We start from the raw sequence: 26,700 nt of genomic DNA on the forward strand, positions 1-26,700 counted from the left end.
CTCCGCCCAGGGTTAGCGCCCGCCGATCAGCAGTTGGTTAGGTCCAAATAAAAACTGCGTTTTTCCTGCACTTTGAGGGACTGGAAAAAATTATATTATAGCGAACAATGGAACTGTGTATTTTTTTCAGGTAAAACCTCTTTTAGGCCACGAAAATGGGCTGTTTCTTTGGGTCTGTTCACAACACTGTATGTTGTAAATCTCCGGACAGGGCTATGGGCTGGCGTTGGAGGAGTGCAGAGAGTGTTCTACTGCAATTAAAGTACTTAGGGGCTATTTGTAGATCATACAACCCCACTTTAAAAAAAATGCTACTATCCCTTTAACTTTCTTTCCATTTGTCTCATCTGTTCTTCCTGTGTCCTTCCTATTCATCCTTCCACTCTCTCACCCCTGCTCACATTTCCTCTGTCCTTCCTCTGTCCTTACTTCCTGCCTTATTTCTCACTCTTATTCTTTACTTTATTTCTTCCTCCCGTCTTCTGTCTCCTCTCCTCGTCCTCTCCCGCAGGAGAAGGCCAGCTTGCGGCTGCTCATTACCAGCAGGCAGTGCGACTCAAACCAGCGCACTATGTTGCCATGGTGAACCTGGGCCGCTTGCTCCGGTCGTCCAATGAGAACAAAGAAGCAGAGTCTTGGTACAAGAGGTGAGTGGAGTAGTGTGTTTTGTTTTAAGCAGTAAAAACCTTCAGTGGTTGCCTATGGTTTGGTTTTTCCATGGCAGCTGCACGGAGAGACACTTGAATATTTCTTTTTTTGGCACATGATTTGGAAATGGGCTGGTTTGATCCACAGGGGACGAATACAAAAACATTATTATTATTCTTGTTCATCTCGTACCTTTCATTATTTTTCAATCACCTTATTTTCAGCCGCTGCTGAAGTTTTCATTTTCTTCTCTTTTGTGTGACTTTGATCAGAAGCAAATCAATTTTTATTGTTCAGCCACTACTTATCTTTGCTGAATAATGTCAGTGGACTTACTAGTTAGCAGTGTTGCCAGATTGGATAAAAATTACCCTTAAATACAATGTCAATTTTAGGGATTTAACTAAAAAAGACATAGAAACAAAAACACCCTGTAAAGGTTTTGTGCTTTGCAGTCCACTGTATGGCTGTGTTTTATTTTTGAATTATAACTTAATTTATTGTTGTATTCTACTAGACAGAACGTTACCTACTGCTGTTACTGTTCCTGAATTTTGGTTGTTTGCATTCAATCTGCAGATAACAACAAAATTGGGCAGTTTATGATACTCAACGTTGACGGATAAACAATCAACAAAAGGAAATAATAATCCATTACACTTGTGAATCACACTATTGTGGGAATAAAGAAAATAATCAGTTTCCATTGGATGTTGAACTTTCTTATTCGCTGCATGCACGGAGATGAAATTGGTGTTGACACATGGCTGACATCTAACTGCTGGCAACGAAGCAAAGATGTGAATCTTCGCCATAATGTCAGAGCACTCTGTTGAAAAGATTTTCAATATGGTTCAAGTGGTTGAAGACCCCTCTTTTAATATTTTCACACCAGTGAATGAAAATAATTCTTTGTCCACTCTCGCTTTCATCCAACCTCATGTTTTTGTAAAACACGGTGAGGCCCAGCTGTACAGGTTCACAGTAAGTCAACAGTGGAGCAGATATCTGGATTCGTCCCTGTAACACAGCAGGACAAACAATAGCAAATAAGAGCTGAAGAAGACGGATGGGTCTTTACTGAAGGTTTTAAAGATGTCAGTGGAAGAGGAAGATCTAATTGTCAGGAGGAAACTATTTCACAGGACACAGGAAATGTTTCGCCGTCTGATTTTAGCTGCTGCATGAATGTAGAGCAGTGATTGGAAATAGGAGATAAGGAGCTCAGAGATCACAGTAAAATCTAAAAATCACTTTTGTACTTTACTGGAGAAACAAAGACTATTGTCACTTCTAGTTTTGCATGGAATGGAAGATGGAAGAAGCCAGTGCTGACGCTCCAGAGACACGGAGGCTCCGGGGCATTGATCGCAGTTGCAGTGAAGATTAGGACCCAAGTTTTATTCTGGTTTTGCTGAAGGAAACTTTCTTCCATCTAGGATTTTCCATGCTTCAGGACGAGTTAACAGTAACACTGCATGGATCACTGGGTTTAGGTGGGAGGTATAGCTAAATGTGGTCAGAATAACAATGGTGGGAGTTGTTTAGATATTTTTTATGTTGAGCCCCAAAGGTAGCACATATGAGTAGAATAAAACATTATAGTGTGTTATTTAATATTTTATCACAGTATTTGTTTACAGTGATATGAATATAAATATTACAGCCACATCTTGATGTTTATTTTATTTCATCATATACTGAGTAACAGGAGGCGAGCTGTGACATGCTGTAAATGGATATGAAACATCTCCGTCCTCATGACCTCTGCCCTCTGCCCTCTGCCCTCTGACCTCTGACCTCTGACCTCTGCCTGCAGGGCGCTGCAGGTGACCAGGAAGGTGGACATCCTGACGCCGCTCGGGGCGCTGTACTACAACACGGGCCGCTACGAGGAGGCTCTGCAGGTGTACAGGGAGGCTGCTGCCCTGCAGCCACACAGCACGGACATCTGGCTGGCTCTGGTGAGGACACACACACACACACACACACACATAGGCACATGGTCATGTAGTCAGAATCATGGGAATGCCAGGACGTCTGGGTGGGTGTATGTGTGGCATCTTGGATATTGTCCAAAACAACAGTGTGGCCTTACACACACACACTCATCAGTACGTTTTCATGATACTTGAAAAAAATGAATCATTGCCTTGTGTACTGCCTCTATGCTGTCCATGTGTTCGCCTATGTCGTCCCATGTTCCAAGCTCCTCCTGTATTTTATTGTGATCTGTATTTGTGAATTTTATGTTGGAACTACAGATGGAAACAAGCTGTTGAAGCTAAATCTGGTACAACCATCTTTTTGTTGCTTTACAATTGATCAATGGCATTGTACACTGTCCTGTATTAAACTAAATTAAACTTAAACCTTAATCCGACTATAACTGGACAACTGAAGTGCATGTCTGACTAATATCAGAGTTCTCCAACTCAGATTACGACACCCAGATAATGCGATTGGAAATCTAATTTCTTCAGCATGTATACGCCTTAAGCCCGTGAACCGTCATTTGTATCCTATTCTCAGCCAGACCGGTGGGTCTGGGTCGGGGACTGTAGTTGAGAACTTATTAAGCTTATTAAGTTGTTTATATTCAGTTTTTTACTTGGTGACAGAAAAGTCAACAGGACAGTTGGACGTATGAACCCGCTGAAACGACGCATATCGTCACCTGAGGAGACGGACACTGTCAGTTATTCAATTTTCTCTGTTGCATGTAAACTGGGACAAGGACAGAAGTCCCATTACACGCCAAAATCGAATTTTGAGCATAGCTCGATTAAACTGTGTATGTAAACGTACTGAGTGTCTGTCTTTCCCAGGCCCAGGTGTTAGCCATGGCCGGCCGTACCAAAGAGGCAGAGAAGATGACCTTGGACATTATATCCAGAGAAGGCAGCTGTATTGAATGTTACCGCCTCCTGTCTGCCATCTACAGCAAGCGAGGCAACTTCACAGAGGTGCGTTCATGAGTGTGTGTGTGTGTGTGTGTGTCTCATGTGCGTTCAGTCCCTGGGCTTTAGTGTCTGTTGCTCAGAGGTAAAATAACATACAGTCTGTGTTCCTCACTCACAGTGAGGAATGATAGACTCTCAGCAGGAGACGGTTACCTAGGAAACTATTCACCTCCGCTTCCCATCAAACTAGAGGCCATTTGCCGGCGAGCAGCTGCCACTCATCCTCCCACTCTGTTCTATCACCAGCATCAACGCTCTGCCTGTCTGTCTTTCACTTCCTCTGTGACCCACTTACACACTAAATATAAATTGACTGAGTTTGTGTACATCACTGTGTGTACGCCACAGTGTGGAGAGAGGTGTTGACGGATACTGGAAGGAGTAAGTTTAGTTTGATGATATCAGTTGTTATGAGTGCAGTGGAGGAAGAAGACCATTAGCACGAATAAATGTAAATAATGTAATTAAAAAATAAAAGTAAAGAGGTATTATCACCAAACACACTTCAAGTATTCACAAGTACAAAGGTAGGAATGACCACATTCAGTGTTCCTATAGCTTGTATTGTTTGTTCACTATAATAAATGCATTATAGCAACAGCTCAGGGTGGAGCTACTTGGCTCAGGAGGTAGAGTGAGTCATCCACCAATCAGAAGGTCGGTGGTTATACTCCTCCCCTGGTCTCCCAACCTGCTCCGAATGTTAAAGGGATAGTAGGATTTTTTTAAAGTGGGGTTGTATGATCTACAAATAGCCCCTAAGTACTTTAATTGCAGTAGAAGACTCTCTGCACTCCTCCCGTTAGCAACGCCAGCCCATAGCCCTGCAGTTTTTATTGGGACCTAACCAACTCACGTATCCCTCCACCCAGGGTTAGCGCCCGCCGATCAGCAGTTGGTTAGGTCCAAATAAAAACTGTGTTTTTCCTGCACTTTGAAGGGCTGGAAAAAATTATATTATAGCGAACAATGGAACTGTGTTTTTTTTTTCAGGTAAAACCTCTTTTAGGACACGAAAATAGGCCGTTTCTTTGGGTCTGTTCACAACACTGTATGTTGTAAATCTCTGGGCAGGGCTATGGGCTGGCGTTGCTAATGGGAGGAGTGCAGAGAGTCTTCTACTGCAATTAAAGTAGGAGCTATTTGTAGATCATACAACCCCACTTTTAAAAAAAATGCTACTATCCCTTTAATGTATAATATATGGGAAGAAAAGGCAATATATGACTGAAAAGCACTTTGAATGGTCCATTCCAGCTACACCAATGCATCATATTTTACGAACTCTTTTGTTCTTTGTTCTTTATTTTCACATGTAACAGAATTTTAAAAAGAACCTTTATCAGGTTTGTCCAATTGATATCTCTTTTATAAGAGAGACCTGGCCAAGAATGGCAGCACTTGAAGTTTCAACACATAGTCACATTAACAACAACAAAAAACAAACAAATAGAATACAAATAACAATTGAATTTACAAGGTTAGTCAAACAACAAAACAATATAGAATTGAAGAGAGAATGTGAAGGAGAGATGTTGGCTTTGTGTAGCAGCATCCTCCAGACTACATATGCTAGGTAGGATATGGTTACAGTGTTGTTTATGCATTTTGTAAACCATAAAAAAACATTTTACACATTATAAAAAAGAAACAAGCATAATTTGTCATAGCACTAAAAACAATGCATTTCAAGGACCCAATAATTACTCATTGTGAGAAGCATTCACTCACATATTTTAAAGCCCTCTTTGTAGTTCAGCATAGACATTAACAGACTAATAAACTCACCATGGGTTTATTATGTACAGCCTTAATCCTCAAAGTAAGTCATTATCTACTGAGCCGAGTGAAGGAGCAGGTGCCTTATTTCCCCCTGAGCTGTGGAGGCTCGGAGCATTTACATTTCAGAAATATTCTAGTCAGGTTTTTAGTGAGTTTCAACCGCTGACCGTGATGATGAGTTTCACTGTCAGTCTGTGAAGTGTGAACATTATTTTCGACGCCAGCTGAGAGATGTTGTTCACCAAGTTTGCTGAGGAAATGAAAGTTGACCAAGAGAAGAGAGTCGTTGGAGAGGAGTGGAGAGATATGAATCTGTTCTTCACACCCTCTTTGTTTGATTAGTCTGCACACACACACACAAACACTCACACTCACACACAGACATGTCAACAGTCCTGTTCACTCTTGATGAGTGGGGACATAAATATATGAGATGAAGCATCCTCCTCCACTTCTATTACATTTAATGTTCAAAGATGAGTGAGGTAGTTCAGAGCCTTTAACAATAGAGCTATTAAGATTAATATCATGATTATTATTTCCTCTGTAATGTCTGTGAAGAAGTCAATCCAGCCTTGTGCTACAAAGAACAATGATAAATACAACATCAGTGTGAAGCACAAAGATCGATGGAGTTCAGCTCCTGAAGTAAAGATGGTGCAGAATATCTTCATGCATATTAAAGTTGCCCCCACAGTGTAATACCAGATGTTCTGTGCTCATCAACACGAGACTGAAATTAACTCAAAACAATTTAAAATGTAACATTTAAAATTGAGAACAGTTCATCAACAAATAAAAGATAAATGATCAGATAAATTACTGTTTTCATACAATCTCAGTGAATAACCCGCAGCTCCTGATCATTATCATTCACCACGCAAAATGCTCTCCTGTAGAGAAGTGGACCTAGTTGTTGATGAGGAGCCTCTAACAGCAGCAACATGACTCATTATTCTCCACCTTTTCACTCAGAGCTCAACAGGAAACAGAGTGGAGGTTTCACCGTCTTCCAAGGTGGACGGAGAGACGGGAAGAGGTCAAAGCTCACAGCAACACTCGTAGTTACAGTTTTTTTCGATTGCTAACAAGCAGTGGTTGAAACTGAAGTCACATGTTCAAAACTCTTAACACAGCCTGCATTTCCATCAGGCATCTCAGCTAAACAGTTCATCTCATCCCCAAAATGGTGCCTCACCAACAAACACATGTCATACATGTCTCAAAATAAGCTCATTCAACCACAACACTAGCAAATAGTATCACTTTGGAAACAAACACTGTCACTCTTAGCACACTGAACTACAAAACGCTAACAACTAAGAACATTACTTAAAATAATTTAAATTTTTCATAATCAGTAAATCAGTTTTATTATAAAAAATAAATACTGCAATATCTTTGCACTTTGTGTTCTAGATAATATATTGCAACAAGAATGAATCAGGAATGCAGCAATTTAGGTCAAGAAAATATATTTTCTCTGTGCCCTTGCATAGGTACTAAGGGACCTTACAAAAAATAAAAAGTTAACTGTAAACAGAAAAATGCAGAATCTCCAGAGGTAGAACACAAATGAAGAGATAATGTAAGTAAAAAAACAACAACAACACAATACAACTCTTGGTCTTCCTCTCCTTCCTCTTCTCCCTCTTCTGACCACTCTTCTCTCTCTACCAACCCCAACTGGTGCTCTTTGATCCATATTTCCAAAGAAAAAACAACCAAAAGCCACCCCGCCCCCTTTGTATGGTTTCTAATGAGACCAAACACAGATCACCTGGATCGGTTTTGAGCTGGAAACTAACCTCACCTGTGTTTGGAGTTGCATTATTTTTTTTATTTTTTTTATTCTGTTTTGATTGTGTTTTGAACTGTTTTGAACAAAGAGTGTTAGCATTTGAAAAATGTGCTGTAAAAGTGATTGTGGTCACTGAATGCATTTTGTGTGAAAGCAATGAAAAGTGATTCAGTTTGGTCCACATGGACTTGTGTTTTGCAGACTGTGTTAAGAGTTTTGAAAATGTGACTTCAGTTTCGACCATTGCTTGTTAGCAATTGAAAAAAACTGTAACAAAACAACTGTATTATTTGTACATGTTTTGGCTTGAGGCCTTCATCACGGTCTGTCAATAACTCTATACAACAAGTGCTGCTGGAGTTGTGTCGATTTAGATGAGAAGCAGCGATAAACAGGTGAATCAGACTATATGAACATGTGATGGGCTTATAAAATGTAACATCGTAAGCTGCTGTGGATGTAGAGTTGACTTTACTTTTATTCAGGTGCCTCTTGTCTTTCTGAGGGAAGGAACAAGTGGTTTCAGGGATTACTCTCAGCTGTCAGCCATGGAAGTCCTCCTCCAGAGGAAAGAGGCCTGTTATCTGTCAGAGTCTCCTCTCAAACTAAAGCCAGACACCAGGCAGTGTTTTAGTCAATTGCTCTGCAGAGAAAAGACGGAGCTGTGATAATGCTACATGAGCAGGAACACAACCACAGAGAGAGAGAGAGGCTCTGTTCAAACAGAGTGTGGAGACGATACCTGGATTTACTGAGTGGAGTCAAGCTGTATCACTGCACCGCAGATGGATAAAGGCACTGTGTGTGTGTGTGTGTGTGTGTGTGTGTGTGTGTGTGTGTGTGTGTGTGTGTGTGTGTGTGTGTGTGTGTGTTAACAAGTGAACAGTAACTTTTCCACCAGCCTTGTCTCAGGCACAAACGACACCTGTCACTGCTGGTTTAAAATCTGTAAAACTAAAAATATTGAAACTAGAATGACCACCTCCTGTTTGTGTGTCTGCTGGTCTCAGTTTTCTACCCTGTTTATCCAGAGTCGTTTAAGATACTGTATGTACCAATGTGTCAGAACTGCTGTGTGAAGTCTGTAATGGAGAAATAGATTACCTTGACCTTCGACCATCTAAGTGTTTATTTACCCCAAAAATGAAGTGGAGGGCTTCTGGAAATGTTGTGCTCAGCTCACATTTTTACCTCATTCGAAGGATTCCCTTGAGGCATTACAGAGATATTTCATCCATGTTGGACATTTGTAGCTAATTATAAGAAGATCCTTCTTGGCATTAGTGAGATATTGGCTGTGTCCAAAATCACCCCCTACTCACTATATAGTGACCAGGCCATTTTGTAGGCTAGTGGTGTCCGAATGTTTAGTGATTATTAATGTTCACTATATAGTGCACTGAATGTATCCCACAATTCACCGCGAAATGTAGTGAACATCCGATGGTCACTAACCAAAGCAAGATATCCCATCATGCATTGCGGTCACGGATCGCTGTTACGATCGCAGTTGGAACGTTTTAATTACGCAAATCTTGTAATATGTAATTAACTGTGTGGTGGAGTAGTGTCTGAAAGTGTTTTTCATTTGACCAGTGAGTCCACTATATATATAGCCTTGTAAACCAGCCTCTCGCGGAACTGCATTTCATTTCATTCCGAGGGAGAGTCTGGCCTCATCCCCATTCTAAGCGTTTGGACTGAAACCCTCAGAAGGCCGAGCCAATCAGCGCCGCCCGCTGTGATTGACACAGCACGTTGGCCAATCAGGGACCGACTGGTGCAAAGCCCCGTCACTACACCAACTTGCTGATTGGCTGAATGGGGTTGTCTGTCAACGCTACTACCAAAGATATTAAACCGTCTTTGCTACTACTCCTGCCCAGCTCCCGCCCACCCCAAACGCTTAGAGGGGGGATGAGGCCAGACTCTCCCGAAAAATGAAATGAAATGCATTTCCGCGAGAGGCTGGTTTACGAGGCTACTATATATAGTCCACTATATTGAATTCATATAGTGAGTAGGGAGTAGGGAATGAGTGAGTGATTTTCGGACTCAACCATTGTGTTCCAAAGGACAAATGTCACACAGTAGTGCATTAAGTCTTTTTACCAGCAATTATCACCATTGAGAAAGACACAGGACAAGTAGTAATATAGTGTTTTACTTTTGATCAAAATCTCTTTTAAAAGCAGTGACAACAGCTGTTGTTTAAAATGTGAATAAAACAGTTCAGTCCTTTAAAAAGGGGAGGAGAGGGGCTACTAAGGTTCAAGGCCTGGGGTAGGATGGGGAAGGGGATCCTGGCCGTCTACTCCTCTGTTCCAGCCCTGTTGTGGTGTGTTGGATCCGTCCTTACTTATCAGTTTGTTTGCATCGATTCAAGCCTTTTGCCGTCCGTTTCTTCACACTGCTCCTCTGTGGACTCACTTGTCTTTTTCCACTGCAGCTCTTTCCTCCTCTTGTCTTGCCTCCTTTCACACCGTCATCCTTTGTGTGTCTGTGTGCTGACTCTCTCTGCCACGCACACCCGTATCAATCAGTCCAGATGCCCGCAGTGGGGATCCTCCCACCAATCACAAGTCAGAGCAGTCTGTCACAGGTGCATCTGATCAGTCTCATTTGCTTGATCCTGGCTATGAATTAGAAAAAAACAAAAGAAACACAAACCAGGCACCAACACCAGCAATAATATCTAGTATCTACAGTATATTTTTATAATTTCCTTTGGGATGAATAAAGTTCTATCTATCTATCTATCTATCTATCTATCTATCTATCTATCTATCTATCTATCTATCTATCTATCTATCTATCTATCTATCTATCTATCTATCTATCTATCTATCTATCTATCTATCTATCTATATCAAGTAAGAGCACATCAAAATCATAATCATATGCAAACGATGGATCAAGCAAAAAAAAACAAACAACTTATTCCCACCTGTGACACAAACCCTGTTTTTTGTCAGCATGCCACTGACCTTTGACCCTTAACCTCCGAATTCTAACCTTACCTTCAATCTTGTTGAATGTTTGTGCCAAACTGGCAGAAGTTTCATGAAGGTGTTACTGCTTCCACAAGAATGGGAGGTGGGAATAAAACTCTGACTCTGACTCCTGCTGGTCCAGCAGAATAAAACACTGAAGACATAAAAGTCTCAGCTGGTGTATTTTACCAGGATCGCTGCTTCCTGTGTCTTTGTGAAGCTAGTATAGGTGAAACTAGAAAACCATCCCATGGATTCACCAGTAAACAGACTCTAGATTCACTCTCACTCTCTCTGAACGTCGATGTGACAGTGACGAAGCTCTTCATCCTCGTCCTCGTTCTGCTTCTCTCCCTGTCTGTTCCGAAATCACTTCACACTCCTTCTCTGCTTCAGCATGTTCTTGTCCTCCTCCCATCCCTCGCTCCTCCGTGGCTGGCGGTGGCAGGTGGCGAGCGCGGCTTTCAGCTGAGCCCTGTGTGATCTGTGCTCTAAACCAGCAGTGACTCTTGATGGTCAGGCCAGAAAGTTCACTCAAACACCCGACTCTGAGAGAGGAGTTGTTCTCTGTGTGTTGATGTCCATCTGTGTGTGTGTGTTTTTAGTTTGTGTTGACTCACTGTGTGTGTACTGTGTGTGTCTGTGCCAGGCCCTGGATGCTCTGGACCGGGCCCTGCAGCAGAATCCCAGTGATCTGACAGTGAGAGCCGAGCTCTACTTCTCCAAAGGAAACCAGCTCAGAGAGATGAACCAGCTGGACAGAGCCTTTGAGGTAATGCTCTCTCTTCCTCTCTCGCTCGCTCTTCCTATTCCTCTCTAACCAACAAACTTTTCCCCATTTTTTTTTCTTCTCCTGCTGTAAGGGAGAATGTAGAATATCTGTACTCTCTGGCCACTGATCAGTTATGCAGCCCCCTGCACAGAAAGCGGTAATGGAAGAAAACCTGGCCTGTAGCCACTGAGCCTGTTCCAAACAAAAAACCCAGTTACGCTCATTTCTACATGAACAGATCTAAGTTATAGTTAAAGGCTGTGTTCAGGCTGCAGCTTCATCTGATCTGTTGCAAAGTCAGATTGTATCTGGGCTGGGTTTAAAAAGTCTGGAACGGGGGGAAAAAAACAAAAAAAAACATATGAAAGGCAAGAATACAGATTTCAAAGTGTCTTTTGTTAAATTTGCAATGCTTCTACATCAAAAAAGCTACACCCACATTATTACCATAGCAACACATGCAGCCAGGCTAGAGGCGTCTGGGCCAAGCAGCAACATCCAATGACTGCTGGGGTCTGACATATGTTAAAGGGATAGTTCAACATTTTGACAAATTTAGCCATAATCGCTATAGTCATAGCAGTAGGTTCGTTACCTTTATTTGTCGGTGCAAGCTATTTTTAGAACGGCGGAGCGGAGCCGTGAGCTGCTCAGAGCTACGCTATGGAGGCTAAAGGAATTTCTTGGTTTCCCTCATCAAACTCATCAAATACATAATCCCAAAACTCCAAAATGCTTTGGTGGACAAGTTGTGAGCTGCACAATCACCACGCTATGAGATAATAATGGAACGTTACAAAACTGAGCCGTTTTCGAGATAAATACAGAGACTGCTTGCTGAAAAACTGTCCCTGAACGCAACACGCATCAGCTGTTTTGCATGAATTTACCTCTAAAACAACTCTGTCTGGTAACGTTCCGTTATTATCTCATGTGTGGAGTGTGGTTAATGTGCAGCTCACAACTTGTCCACCAGAGCGTTGTGGAGTTGTTAGATTGTGTATTTGATGAGTTTGATGAGGGAAACCAAGAAATTCCCTTAGCCTCCATAGCATAGCCCTGAGCAGCACACGGCTCTGCTCCACCGTTCTAAAAACAGCTTGCACCGACAATTAAAGGTAACGAACCTACTGCTTTGACTATAGCGATTATGGCAATGGGCCAATTTGCCAAAATGTTGAACTATCCCTTTAAGGTGCTCAACTTAAAGGTTTGGTCTCCTCTTAATTTCCTCCTTTTTTATGATATACTCTGTTGTTTCACAGTTCTTCATTATTGGCCAATTTGAGTGACAGGTGGGTGGGCTCTACATGCCCAAGCTCTTTGCCCATTTTCAGATTAGCCAGCAGTCACTGCCAAGATGTTCCATACAAACCTAAGGATGACGTCACAGACGCTACACCCATCTTTATAGCCCTGAAGTGGCAAGTAATATCTGCACTTATAAAGACACCGTTTTACTATTCATAAATAAATCCTCTTTCTGGAGATGTGTGAAGTTCCTGTTTGGAGATGAATCTGTATGTGACACACATCCTTTTCGTTGTTTACGTCTAACCATCACTATTGACAGACGTCTGTCAGCTCTGGCAGCCGATATGAGACGAGCTCCGGTGAGAAATGCAGCAGCGAGAATGCTAAACAAGGCTAAGATAGCAATACGTAGAGCACAGTATCAGCATAACAAACTAACACTGTCATGCTGGTTGTTCCTCCTTCCTAACATCTGCCAGATGTGCTGAATTTAATGCAAAAAGCCAAGTTGGAGACGGCTGTGACCGTGAAGATGTTTCTTTTTTTCCGTAACCGCAGTTTACATGTGATCATTTTAAAGATAGCAGAACCTGAAAGGATGAGACTGTAGAAGTCGTGGGCAGTTGACTACTGCTGACCTGAGGAGACACCAGTGTCTCTGCTCCAGGTGTGGGACATTTCACAGCTTCCTGTCAGATGTGTTGGCTCCTGTTTGTGTTAAGGTTACATCCAGTGTATCCATGGTGATGGGCCCAGCAGAGCAGTGATGTAGATTAACACAACAATGTTTCATCTCCACAACATGTCAGATTATTAGGACAACAACCTCGTTAGCATCCTCACATCAGCAGGTTTGCTAGATGCTCACATAAGAAATAATTCATTCTAAGACCTCACCTCTCATTGCAATTTATCACTATCATATTAACATGAAAATTATTCTACACAAATGAAAATAATTACATGCATTTCTTTTACCTTTTTTTTAAATTTCAAAGTTTAATTTCATTATTCATTATATTATATGTATTTTTCTTTTCTCTTTTTACCTATTCATTATCCCTAATATTATTATTATTTGTTTATTTTATTTATTATTATTATTATTATTATTATTACTGTATTCTATACCATATTGTATACAAGCAATAGCATTACCTCTCATCCACACACACACACTTAATACTACATTCATGTATCATCGTGGCACGTCATTTCCTGTTGTTGTTTGTACCTATGTCGACTGTTTGTCTGTTTGTCCATGTGTTTGTAATGTATTTGTCCTTCATGTCACCTTGTCTATCACTTCACCAATAAAAAAAAAATAAAAAAAAATTAATTTACGGAAATAAATTACTCACTAAGCCTCTAAGTTCACAATAGTGTCTCAAAATGATAAATGATCTTCTTTAATTCCTTAGATAAACTACCTTTGACCTGTGCAACCAGTAATGTCTGCATTGTGTTTGGATATAGAGATATATATGGGATATATAGCTGGAGGACATCTTGCATATAAGTGAATAGTAAAATCCTCCAATCAATGGTGAATATGCATTTTAGTCCTTAGCCAATTAAATTATACATAATGTATGTTAGTACACTATAGAATCAATTTAAATGCACAGTTCAGGTCATGAACTTAATTCAAAAGGAAGCTAAAACATCCAAACACAATGCTGTTGTTTACTTTTCCTGTAGAGTACGTGGTTGGAGGCCCCGGGGCCCTCAAGAAAGTGCACATAATGGAAACAGAAACACACAAAATATCCCGCGATTTAACTCTGCAGGGCTGACACATCAGGCTATAAATATGAACAACAGTCTGTACAGTCAGAATCCAGCACTTTCTACAAGCACCATCACATATAAACCTCATCCACCCACTCCTCACACATCCATCAGTGTTTCTGCCCAGAGAATCTGATGTTTATTTTGTTGTTCTATGTCGGAGCAGGTGAAAATAACCCAACAACGGTGTAAATACCAGCTCTGCCTCCTACCCAGGTCAAGTCGTTGACCTCTACATACAACTCACTCCTCAGTGTTAGAGGATCAGAGGTTTTTAAATGGGATTGAAAGTACAAATGAATGTGCTGAGATTGGTCCGACCACACGATGATGACACAGCAGATCCAGCTCATTACTGCAATATCTGTCAGCCTCAGCCTGCTGCCCTTCACTTTAACTGAGTTACCATTCAAACACATGTGTTGCATAAGCCTCAATAACTTGTCTGGGCACTCAAATTGAATCTCTGAAGGAAGTTTCTGGAAGGCGATAGAACCTTTGATTGACTTCCTGAGAAAACAACCAGAGAGGAAAGTAAACACACCAGAGAGGCACAACTCTGATGTAGTGGAAACCAGACAGGAAGAGCAGGGGAGGCCATCTCAGGTCAGGCTGCTTCAAAGAGAGCAGTGGTTGTGATACAGATAACGGTGTGATGGTGTGTTGCTTTCATGGTCTAGATAAACAGAGACCAGTCCAACAGCCTGAGATTGTTGAATGTCTTTAAACTGGTTTATTTCTGGACTTTTATCATTTTTTTTATGACTTTGTCCACAAGGAACACAGATACTGAAGAAAGAATCAAAAGTTAGTTGGTTTGACTTTTTCAATGTTCATTATTTCAATATTAATTTCCTTACAGAAAAACCACATGAACCTCACATGTGATTCACATGTGACAAATTTTGCACATGGGAATCATGCACATGCACATGACATGACATGAGAAACGTGGTTTTGGCCCAATTTTATGTGAATCACATGTGAATTCCCATGTGCTCTACACGGTAACACATGGTAACACATGTGTCATACATGTTACCATATGTGGAAAATGGGTTCACATGGGAATTCACATGTGATTCACATAAAATTGGGCCAAAACCACGTTTCCCATGTGCAAATGACATGATTCCCATGTGCAAAATTTTTCACATGTGATTCACATGAAGTTCATGTGGTTTTTCAGTCAAAACTCCAGTCTTAAAATAAAATTCAAAATGAAAAGTAATCAGCTGGAGGAAATACTTCCTCTTCCTCCTACTTTCTTTGAATATTAGCCTACTGGTGTGAAACAGCAGAACCGAAATGTACTAACCTCTAAAACAATAAAGAAATAATACATTTTGGGGTCCGACCCAGCCAAAAATCATGAGTTGGGATAGAAGTAAGCAGCAGCTGCTACTGTCACTGAATGTAGCCAGTGGTGTGCATCCCAAGAACAGTGAAACGAAGGTTGAGCATAAAGTGTAATGATGCACAGTGTGTTAACAGCTCTATAGTGTCTCTGTACATCTCCGCTCTGCTGGGTTTTTACCAGAAACAAACTGGAATTCACATTCACTTAGTGACCAGTAAAAACACACACACACACAAAATATCTTCCACCACATGGACGAAACAAATGCTGTGTCTGCCTATTAGTTTAACAGATAGTGGACATTTTCCCAGCAGACATTTGGACCTGTCATGGTCATTTGCTGTATCACTGAGCTGAGAGCAACCAATCACAGCATCAGTGTCCTTGCCCTGGATCACCAAAACTGAATGTAGTCTTCAATTATTCCTGTGCCTCTGCTACATTATGTCAACATCGCATCTGTTGTTCAGACCAGTATCCCAAAGCTCCCACAATGCACTGGAAAAACAAGTGGTAACATTTTTAATAACCATTCCAGAAGTGCCTTTTTTTCTTTTCTTTTTTTTACAGTTCCAACAGTGTAAACACAGCTGCAGCTCTCAACAAGAATAAGTCAGAAAGCAATGAATGAATAATGCATTACTGTATTAAACACAGACTTCTGTCATGATGACTGACAGCAAGTAAAACTCACAGTATTAATAAGGAAACTGTACGTGTACCTGCAGTGGTCCAAACTCTGTCTCTGTTTGTTACCTATAGTGCACTATATTAACTTTCTGACATTTTATTGCAGTCTGGAGTTTATGCTCCATGTAGTGTCTTCCAAACTGACATAATGGAATAAGAAATGTGATGCCAATAGCATGTACACCATGTTTGCTTTAAAAGAACTGCTTGTTAGTTTTGCATGTGCTATGCATAGTAGGCAATAACCAATAATAACTCCAATCTGGCCTTAAAGGGATAGTTCAACATTTTGTCAAATTGGCCCGTTGCCATAATCCCTATAGTCATAGCAGTAGGTGCGTTACCTTTAATTGTTGGTGCAAGCTATTTTTAGAATGGCGGAGCAGAGCCGCAAGCTGCTCAGAGCTACGCTACGGAGTCTCATGGGATTTCTTGGTTTCCCTCATCAAACTCATCAAATACACAATCCAACAACTCAAAAACGCTGTTGTAGACAAGTTGTGAGCTGCACATTCACCACACTATGAGATAATAACGGAATGTTACGAGACAGAGTGGTTTTAGAGGTAAATACAGAGACTGCTTGCTGAAAAACTGTCCCTGAACTTCGCATCAGCGGTTTTGCATGAATTTACCTCTAAAACAACTCTGTCTCGTAACATTCCGTTATTATCTCATAGCATGGTGAATGTGCAGCTCACAACTTGTCCACGACAGCGTTTTTGAGTTGTTGGATTGTGTATTTGATGAGTTTGATGAGGGAAACCAAGAAATTCCCTTAGCCTCCGTAGCATAGCCCTGAGCAGCCTGCTGCTCCGCTACGCCGTTCTAAAAAATAGTTTACACTGACAATTAATGGTAACAAACCTACTGCTATGACTATAGCGATTATGGCAATGGGTCAATTTGCCAAAAAGTTGAACTATCCCTTTAAGACAGAGAGCTACTCAGAGAACGTACCGTATTTGAACTTCTTATCTTGAAATTGTCAAAGCTCTTGTCAAGTAACAATCAGCAGAGAACACTTGCTAGTAGACCCTTTAGAACTAAAAGAGATGGAGAAAGAGTATTTTGTTAGAAAGCTACAAAATAATTGAAACTACAAAATGATGTGATGACTGCTTCCCTGAGACTCTATGTATAGGAGAAAACAGACGGGAATGTGAAATGTGAAAGGGGGAAGATGTTGATAATGACACAATGTTTGATAATTGATAATTGTATTGATCTTGAATACCAGTCATTGCTCATTACAACTTGCATTAAAGACCTATTGTATTGTGTTATGTAGCTTGATGCTTGGTGCTCAATGAATCTGTAAACTAACCACTGCCTGAGGTCCAGTTCACTGGCCATTGAACCGCAGCTGAATGCACTACATTAAATTCAGTTAGTGTTATTCTCACACAGGGTATCAGTGTCTGTGTCAGGTCTCAGTGCACTGACCTTTTCTACTCACAGTCTTTGTTTTTCTCTCCCACTAGAGCTACAAGCTGGCTGTTGAACTCAAGCCAGACCAGTCCCAGGCCTGGATGAACATGGGAGGGATTCAACACATTAAGGTAACAGACATGGCTGACCCAGCAGTGCCCTCACTGAACAACATCACAGCTGAAAAACAAAGAATATATGTGGTTGGACTTCTGGCGTGGAGGCAAACAGCAGCGTGAAGAAAGACGAGGAACAATTGCAGGGTTTAGATTTAAAAGGCTATCACTTCACACTGTGTGGATAACTTTCAGCAGCCACAGAGAAGGATCATTTAGAGGACAAAGATATGTTCATTTATCTTTAATGAAAATAAGCCACAGGAGAGAAGACGGAGTGATCAATGATGCACGTCAGGGTAAAATTGACTGATATCCACAACTTACTCAGTTTTACAAGGATCTTCTCTCTGTGTGTTAAATCAAGTTGAGCGTAGCGTAGCGTTATCCTTGCTTAGCACTGCTGCAGGGTTTAGAATTTACAAACACAACTACAACAATATACAGTGCGTGTTCAATTATTGAAGGTCTAGTTGCACTTTTAATGATCTTTTAAAGGAAATCTAAGCTTGTATTACAAATGTTATTCCTACTGAACATTCGGGGCATAAAATAACAACTATATCTACTGCTGTCACAGTAATATGGGGAAGGTTTTAGTCTACATTAAAATTGCAATTGGATTCAGTTATTTATAGCCTGCGGTGGCCGATTCTCTCTGCTCACTTGTCCTTGCACATACTGCTCTTGTGCTAGAGCATTAGTTCATGCATGGTCGCAATGATAATCAGTGTAGAACAATGTTTTTCCAACTATGTGCTCCTCCCAAGGGAGTCATAACCCTCTCACCCAGGTGTTCTAAAAACACATTTCCTTTAGTATAACCATCTTGCTACATGCTGCTGATAGCTTATTCCACTATAACTTTAACAGTGTATGAAATAAAAAATATATAGTTAGTAGAAGTCAAGCCTTCCTGGGCCAACTTCAACTTAAAGGAGAATTCCGGTCATTTTTGACCCCTAAATCATTGTCCTGATGGTCACCCAGTGTACAGTTTATGAGTTCAGTGGTGTCTCTAAGGATTCCAGTCATGTACCATAGATATTTGATTCTTTTTTGAGTGTTTGTTGTGGTTGAAAAAATTGCCCCCATACTTTAGCGTTAGGGGTCAAAAATGACCGGAATTCTTCTTTAACCCTCTGTAGGTTCCTTTAATATAACTTTCCTGATTGATATATGATATATTTGTTGTGAGTAGTGTATGTGTGTACAGATGGGTGTCTGTATATAGACTGTGTAGATACAGTAAATGAAAGGAAATTGAGAGCCATACGAGAGAGGAGGGTGGGGTTAATGTAATTTTTTTTTTTTTTTTCTGATGTTCAAAAATCCTCCTTATGTGGTGTGTCTGTGACTTTATGCATTTATGTATATCTCTTCTGTAATACATCACTTATCTCACTGTCACGAATGGTAAGTGGTTGCTATGCACCACAAATAAATCTTAAAAAAAAAAAAATTAATTAAATAATAAATAAAATCCAAGTTGAACTTAAAATTATGTAAACTGTATAGAGATGTTTCTCATCTGTCAGATCTCAGATACAGTAGCCTCCTGTGGCACTAAGCTTAATATACGTGTGTGTGTGTGTGTGTGTGTGTGTGTGTGTGTGTCTGTGTGTGTGTGCGCTCAGGGCGACTATGCAGCAGCCAGGATGTACTACCAGAGAGCCCTGCTCCTGAGCCCTGGTTCCAAGCTCCTGAAGGAAAACCTTGCTAAGCTGGACCGACTGGAGAGGAGACTGACAGGGGGGGCGTAGACCACCACGATCCCACAGATGCTGCATCACCCTGGGCCCGGACCAGGACCAGGGGAGGAGGGCGCTGTCCAGACCTCCGGAGCCCAGACACCAGCCACCAGGCAGCTGGATCAAATGGACCTGGTTACTACGGCAACGGAGAGACTGAGTGTTGATGTCGTGGAGCCAAGGAGGCTGGCCCAGCCACGGATCAGAAGTGAAGAGGAAGGAGGAGCTCTTTGTAGTGCCCTGTCTGCATCAGCTTTACTTCAACATGCATATCTGCTTTAGACATTTGTGTTTGATTGATTTATTATTTAGGTTCCGGGAAGTAATTTCCTTTACGACACTAATCACAAATTACAACTAAGTCCTCTGCTCTGCGAGAATTATGAATGAGAATTATTCATGTAGTTTACATTAGTGCTGTGAACGTGTGTGCAAAATGTTACCATGAGGGGAATGAACAATTCATTCTTCGCCTTTGTGAATAGTACGTGTGACAAAATACTCCAAACTCAAGGGCCTGTTTGCTAGCTTTTCAGAGCTTTCAACCACAAGGTCGAGGTGTTCTTCAGTGGAGCTGCTTCAGGTGTCACCACAGGACTGTGAACTAAGGCCTGCTCAAAGTCAGAGGAACAAATAAGCTGAGACCAGAACCCAGAGCTGTGATCAAATCACAGGTATGGACTCTGGGAACATTTTCATGAATGAAACTTGGCTGAAGAATGGATTAGGAAAAGTAGCCTGATGTAGCAATTAGGACGCTGATTAAGCTAATGATCACATCTGACTAATAGCACCTCTGATGAACAGATGGCAAGAAGCTTGTGCTTTTGGTGGATCAGACTTGAAACACTTGGAAGACCCACACAAACAAGATATAAAAGTAAGGGAAGGAAAATGTTCCTTCATGAGGCCTGTCTTAGGTATTTAGTCAAATCTAGATACTACTGAGACAGACATGATGCAGCTTGACTCACTGGTCATTTCCACCAGGTGTTTGTTTACCTCACAAACCATCTTAGACTGAGTGAAAAAAAGAAAAGAACGCATTATTCAGATTAGTAAGAGCTTTAAATGTAAGTAAGGCATTTAACTGAGGTTTGACCATAGCTGATTAAACCCCCTATCAGTAACAGTGAGAATGGTGCTTATCTGAATGTGTCAGTGTCTCAGTTTGATGATCTAATGATCTCTACTGAGTACCAGTGCCTCTTTTGATTGATTAAAAAGTCTTAAGAAGACTTGAAGTCAAAGTTAAGTGGCAAGTTTGTCAGGCCAAGTTCATTTACAATGTTTACAGCAGATGGAGCAAAAAAGAAGAAAAACAAAAGAAGTAAAGAGTAAACTAAAGAATCAAGGCAAAATGACACTTTGGACAATCATGTGTGATCAGATTCATGAAGTCATGTCACGGTCACACAGTCTGTATACTGAATATCTGACTGCACTTACAGTAGGCCATGTAACACCTGAGCCAGCTGCACATGCTGAAGAAGACTGAGAGCTCAGAAAACCAAGCAAGAGGACCTTTGAGTTTATGTGTTACAGAAGAAGGGAATGGATTGACACAAGGTTAACTCCACTCTCCGGGGGGAGTTCATCAGTAAATATAACTAAAGCCAAAATCTGTATAGCTCTCGGATTATATGATTTATTAAAAAATGATTCATGACAGCTGCTGCTTTTTCCTAAGACGGAAATGATTCCACGTTCATCTGACCTCCTTTCCCAGAACTAGCTACAGTACACCCCCCACCCCCACCCCCCTCTCTGCAAGCCTTCAAGTACAAGTATAATAAGCTCAGTGTGTCAGTGTGAGGAGTCGAAAACTTGTGGCTTCACGCGCACCATAACCTCAGAGGATTGCCATTTGGTTGCTTGTTGTGGTTTTGTTGACATTGATGTTGATTGTGAGTGAATTTTGAAGTGAAATGACAATGGAATGAAAATGAAGTGACGAGTGCAATGACTGACTTGCACCAAGAAAATAAAATATATGTTTTATTAAATGGTGTTTAAAGTGTCAATGCATTGATGTAAAAAAAAAAATCTCTATTGTTATGTTGATTGTCAGACATATTTTCCTCTATTGTTGGGATAATCAGCGCAGTCTATGTGCTGATTTCATGAATTCATCTCAATGGTCTCAGGCTGCACTTTCTTTTCTTTTCTTTTCTTTATTAGGATCCCCATTAGCACCCGCAGCAGCATCAGCTATTCTTCCTGGGGTCAGACATACACACAACATACACATAAACATTCACATATACACATAAGAAACATACGTACATTTATACATGACACAACAAGAACAAACAACAAAGGCTCCCTAATAATGAACAAACCAGAGAAGAAATCTGACAGACATTTGACAGACACCACAGATATCACCTTGAGTAATCGAATATAATACACCCACAAAGTAAATAAATAAAATCACATAAATAAGCATTAAAGGGATAGTAGCATTTTTTTAAAGTGGGGTTGTATGATCTACAAATAGCCCCTAAGTACTTTAATTGCAGTAGAAGACTCTCTGCACTCCTCTCGTTAGCAACGCCAGCCCATAGCCCTGCCCAGAGATTTACAACATACATTGTTGTGAATGGACCCAAAGAAACGGCCTATTTTCGCGGCCTAAAAGAGGTTTTACCTGAAAAAAAAATACACAGTTCCATTTTTCGCTATAATATAATTTTTTCCAGCCCCTCAAAGTGCAGGAAAAACGCAGTTTTTATTTGGAGCTAACCAACTGCTGATCGGCAGGCGCTAACCCTGGGCCGGAGGGATACGTGAGTTGGTTAGGTCCAAATAAAAACTGTGTTTTTCCTGCACTTTGAAGGGCTGGGAAAAATTATATTATAGCGAACAATGGAACTGTGTAATTTTTTTCACGTAAAACCTCTTTTAGGCCGTGAAAATAGGCCGTTTCTTTGGGTCCATTCACAACACTGTATGTTGTAAATCTCTGGGCAGGGCTATGGGCTGGCGTTGCTAACGGGAGGAGTGCAGAGAGTCTTAACCCTACTGCAATTAAAGTACTTAGGGGCTATTTGTAGATCATACAACCCCACTTTAAAAAAATGCTACTATCTCTTTAACTCTCAAGTGACTGCAACCATGCACTTCAACTACTCATACACATTATTTCCACTCCAAGAAAAAGGGTACAACCACAACTGTAAACCAGCCCTCTTTATAAACTCAATATGTTAAATCATACTTCATTAAATTCTAAAAGATACTGTTTTAACAGCAATTTAAACGGATCTTTGTTACTTTCACGAGCAATATGAACTGGTAGAGAGTTCCAGACAACCATAGCTCTGTACAGAACTGTTCTTTGAATTATACCTGTTCTCACTCTCGGCAATATGAACTTTGTGCTGTCCTGTCTGCCGCATTCTCTTCAAACATCTGGATGAAACCAGGCGTGGAGATGATGGTTTACTCTTCTGCCCACCATTGTTCTGCTCAGCACAGCTGGCGTCAAGCACAAATGTGAAATTGCTGGTTAAATATGAGCCACACATGACGTTCTGTCGCAGCTGTGTTTATTTGCGACTGCCTCGCATCCCTAATTGAGCAGAAATTGGATCTGTTTCAGTATTGTGAAGGAGCACGGTCCCACCCATCAGGCCTCTGGTTAGTGTTTCATAGACACCCAAACAAGAGAATCACTGGAGGGGCCGTGGCACACACCCAGCTCAGGGAGAGCACGCCAGGAATAAGATTTGTCTGGGAAGGAAGCCTCTCAATAAACTATTTTTCACAGTCAGGCGAGGTCGACTTCCTGAGGCGAACGGGAGCAATGTGAGGCTGCTGCGCTTCAGCAACAGCCTGATAACAAAACATTTATGGGATTTTGAGAATGTTTCTTATTTAGTAACTCCAACAGTGTGAGTTTGAAGTCAGACACTCTTACAGAAAGAAAAAAAAACTTAAAAAATGCTAACTCTTTTTCCTGTTTTAATACATTTAAATCTATCTTGAGAAAAAGAATCATAATGGAATTGGTTATCAGGCTCTTCAAATTAAGAGCCCTAGAGAAAAAGAAAACTTTAAAGTTTTTATTAATAGAGACCCCTGTCCTTTAAAACTTTATTACTGACTGATAAAGACAATGTGCATGAATATATTTAAAATTAAAGGGATAGTTCACCCAAAATTCAAATTTCCTCATGTCGGGGCTTCAATACAAGAGGGACGTTACAGACGAGCAGTATGGAGGTATTTGGATGTTTTTTGGTGTGTCTTTTTGGACGAAGAAAGTTGGTATCCATTGACAACCATTATATGGACAAATACTGCTGCGCGGACCCCCCCCCCCCCCCCCGTAACTCAGAGAAGGGACGGAGGACTCTGAAAATTCTCACAGCTCTTAGTCGACATGAGGGTGAGTAGATAATGAGTGAAATTTGAATTTTGGGTGAACTATCCCTTTAAATAATTTTTTACAGGAAAAAACAGCCTGAGCCTCAATAATAGCCTCAATAACAGCTGCAGATACAAGCTCCACCAATCACAGGACAGAGGGCTAAACAAGCTGCTGGACAGATCAAAACAGGAAAGTTGTTATGATGACTGTACCAGCCAGTAAACAACCAACGAAGTCAGTGCTAATTGGTGGGGGAGCTGGGGGTTACTGTTGACCAGGACATGTCCTTTACTTTACATGCAGAACAAGTCTCTGTGGCTTTCTCTACACGCACAATTACAAACACTGTGTCCCAGAAGGATGCTGAAAAACTAGCCTGTGCATTTTTTTTTTTTTTTACACCTAGAGTGTAATTCTTTATTTTCAGGTTCTTCTAATAACTGAAAAGCCTCCAGCTGATTGAAAGTGGCACGACACAGCGGTGCAGTGGCTGGCAAGAAGGTTTTGGTTTCACAGCTTCTTATTGTTATTGTTGAGTTTGTGTTTTGCCTTTGAGGGTCTCCCCGGGTCATTCTGAGTTCCTCTCACAGTCCAAAGACGTGCAGGTTAATTAGTGTCTCCAGCCTCCCTGTGACCCTGCAGAGATGAGCTGTGTGGATAATGAATGAAAATGAAAAAGAGTGATGCCGCAATACCGATGGCAACAATGGAAAGAGATCACATCTGTGCACCGGCTCCCTATGAATAGAATAGAACATAATTTAAAATTCTCCTCCTCACTTTAACCATTAACCACTGGTAACGGCCAGGCTCCATTAACAGGCATTAAAGACCTTATAGTTCCCTATTATCCTCTCTAAATGCAGGTCCGCTTGGTTCCCAGAGTTTCTGAGAAAAGAGCTGGAGACTTGAGAGCCTTCAGCTCTCAGACTCCTCTCCTGTGGAGCCAGCTCCAGTCTGGGTTCAGGAGGCAGACACTCTCTCTTCATTTTAGATTAGGACTACAATTAGGATTAGCCCTGTCAATTAAGCTTATACCTGCTCTCATGATGGGAGAGAAGGAATAATTGAGCGGCATCTCGGAGCCCTCAACTGTCCCTTAGTTTGGATTGCCTAAAGTTTTGAGGCCACTCCCATGATGCACTGAGCTCTCTCTCTCTCTCTCTCTCTCTCTCTCTCTCTGTCTCTCTCTCTCTCTCTCTGTCTGTCTCTCTCTCAATTCAATTCAATTCAAATTTGCTTTATTGGCATGAATGTCACACAGACTATGTTGCCAAAGCATAAAAAGTTTAAACTCAATGAAACAAAACAATAAACTTCAGGATTACGAAAAACTACAAAAACTTCAATAAATAAATAAAAAGGAGTTTGTGTGTGTGTGTGTGTGTGTGTGTGTGTGTGTGTGTGTGTGTGTGTGAGTGGGTGTGCGTGTGTGTATGCATGTGTGTATGCTCTCTCTCTCTCTCTCTCTCTCTCTCTCTCTCTCTCTCTCTCTCTCTGTCTCAATTCAGTTCAATTCAATTCAAATTTGCTTTATTGGCATGAATGTTACGAGAACTATGTTGCCAGAGCATCAAGAATCAATGAAACAAATATATACAAATAAAATAAAAATAAAAAGTATATATACATTTATACTGTATACGGTATACCCTATGCATGTGTGTGTGCTGATGAAGTGCTCTCTCTCTCTCTCTCTCTCTCTCTTAAACACAGATTGGGTGTCATTAGGCAGTTGCAAGTTGATTTATATAATGAAAATATATACACACAGTTCATATTAAAGCAGAAGTAAGCGGAATGTTTGTGTTAATATAAGTCTTAAATAGTTATATCTTCCGACAGCAATCACTTATATAGAGTATTTGGTCTGAAACACGGGTCTGTCAGTCACTCTGCTCTGCTGTAAGCCGAGGAGAAAACTTTCCTTGTATCCTACAACCTTTATCCAATGAGGAGAGAGAACGGCATAAAGGGGCGGTCCTCTCTGTGTGTGCAGCCAAGGGATGCGTGTGAATGTGGTGATGTAGGGACGAGGGTGATGATGATGATAAAAATAATACATAAAATAAAGAAATAAAAAACAACAACAACAATATTATATCATATCAATAATGGTTGTGATCAGCATTGTGTGTTTCTCTAGTCTCATGGCAGAGTGTTACATTTTGTGCAGCTAACTTTACAAATTGTGGATCTTCTCCCAGACAGACTTTTATCAGTTCATCACATGTTTCATGTATTTCCTCTATCTCTCTTTCTCTGTCTCTATCTCTCTCTCTTCCATCACCTTACTGCTTTGTGTTTTCTCTGTCCTGTACTTCCTGTCTACGTCTCCTCTGTCATTCTGCAGGTATCTCTGACTTCTCTGACAGTTTCCAGTGAAGTCTTCCCAGATGGTTCCTGTAACAACAAACCATCTGGTGCCGTCAGGTTCAGGGGTCTGAGCACGTCAGTTATCCCCCCCCCACCCCACACACCCACACCACCCCCACCCTGAATTATCCTCTAACTGTCAACTATTTGTGAAGAATGTCACATGGCAGCCTTCATATACTGTAGTTTAATTGCCACTGAGATGCTGACATCATGTTGCTCTCCCCCTCTCGCAGCCAGGCACACACAATTTACAGTAAATTTCACAGAATACGAACGTGTGATTAGATAGCGCCGCGGAGCCGCACTGTAACATGTTCCTGATTGGACTAAGTGCCTCGTTGCAGTGATAAGGATTATCTTCAGAGCAAATGGTGCAGATAAATCAGCGGTGAGTGTGTGGAAGCTGCAGCCAGCAGCCTCTCTGCTGACATTTACTGCCACTCTCCATCACCGCCACCAAAGGCCTCTGTGTAATTGGAATACATTTTTACAGTTAGAGTCCATGATGGTGACACGGGGCCTGACGAGGCGCCCGGGCAGGAGCAGAGTAAGGACTATGACAAAGCTCTAGTCTGCACCATCTCTGTTGTAACT

General features: G+C 41.1%; 1 protein-coding gene across 1 annotated transcript in view; it reads left to right on the top strand.

Moving 5' to 3' along the window:
• tmtc1 (transmembrane O-mannosyltransferase targeting cadherins 1) overlaps positions 1–20,365 on the top strand; it is a 200,838-nt gene extending 180,473 nt beyond the window's left edge. Inside the window, exons 14-19 of the mRNA XM_085768906.1 lie at positions 512–647; positions 2,468–2,612; positions 3,477–3,614; positions 10,837–10,959; positions 17,539–17,616; positions 19,239–20,365. Coding sequence (XP_085625032.1) covers positions 512–647; positions 2,468–2,612; positions 3,477–3,614; positions 10,837–10,959; positions 17,539–17,616; positions 19,239–19,364 — 746 coding nt within the window. The 3' untranslated portion in view covers positions 19,365–20,365. The remainder of the gene's footprint in view (positions 1–511; positions 648–2,467; positions 2,613–3,476; positions 3,615–10,836; positions 10,960–17,538; positions 17,617–19,238) is intronic.
• Positions 20,366–26,700: the final 6,335 nt, after the last annotated feature.

The sequence above is a fragment of the Trachurus japonicus genome, chromosome 23 (genome assembly GCF_045865225.1).
Source record: "Trachurus japonicus isolate A0001 chromosome 23, Traja_1.0".
Lineage (NCBI taxonomy): Eukaryota > Metazoa > Chordata > Actinopteri > Carangiformes > Carangidae > Trachurus > Trachurus japonicus.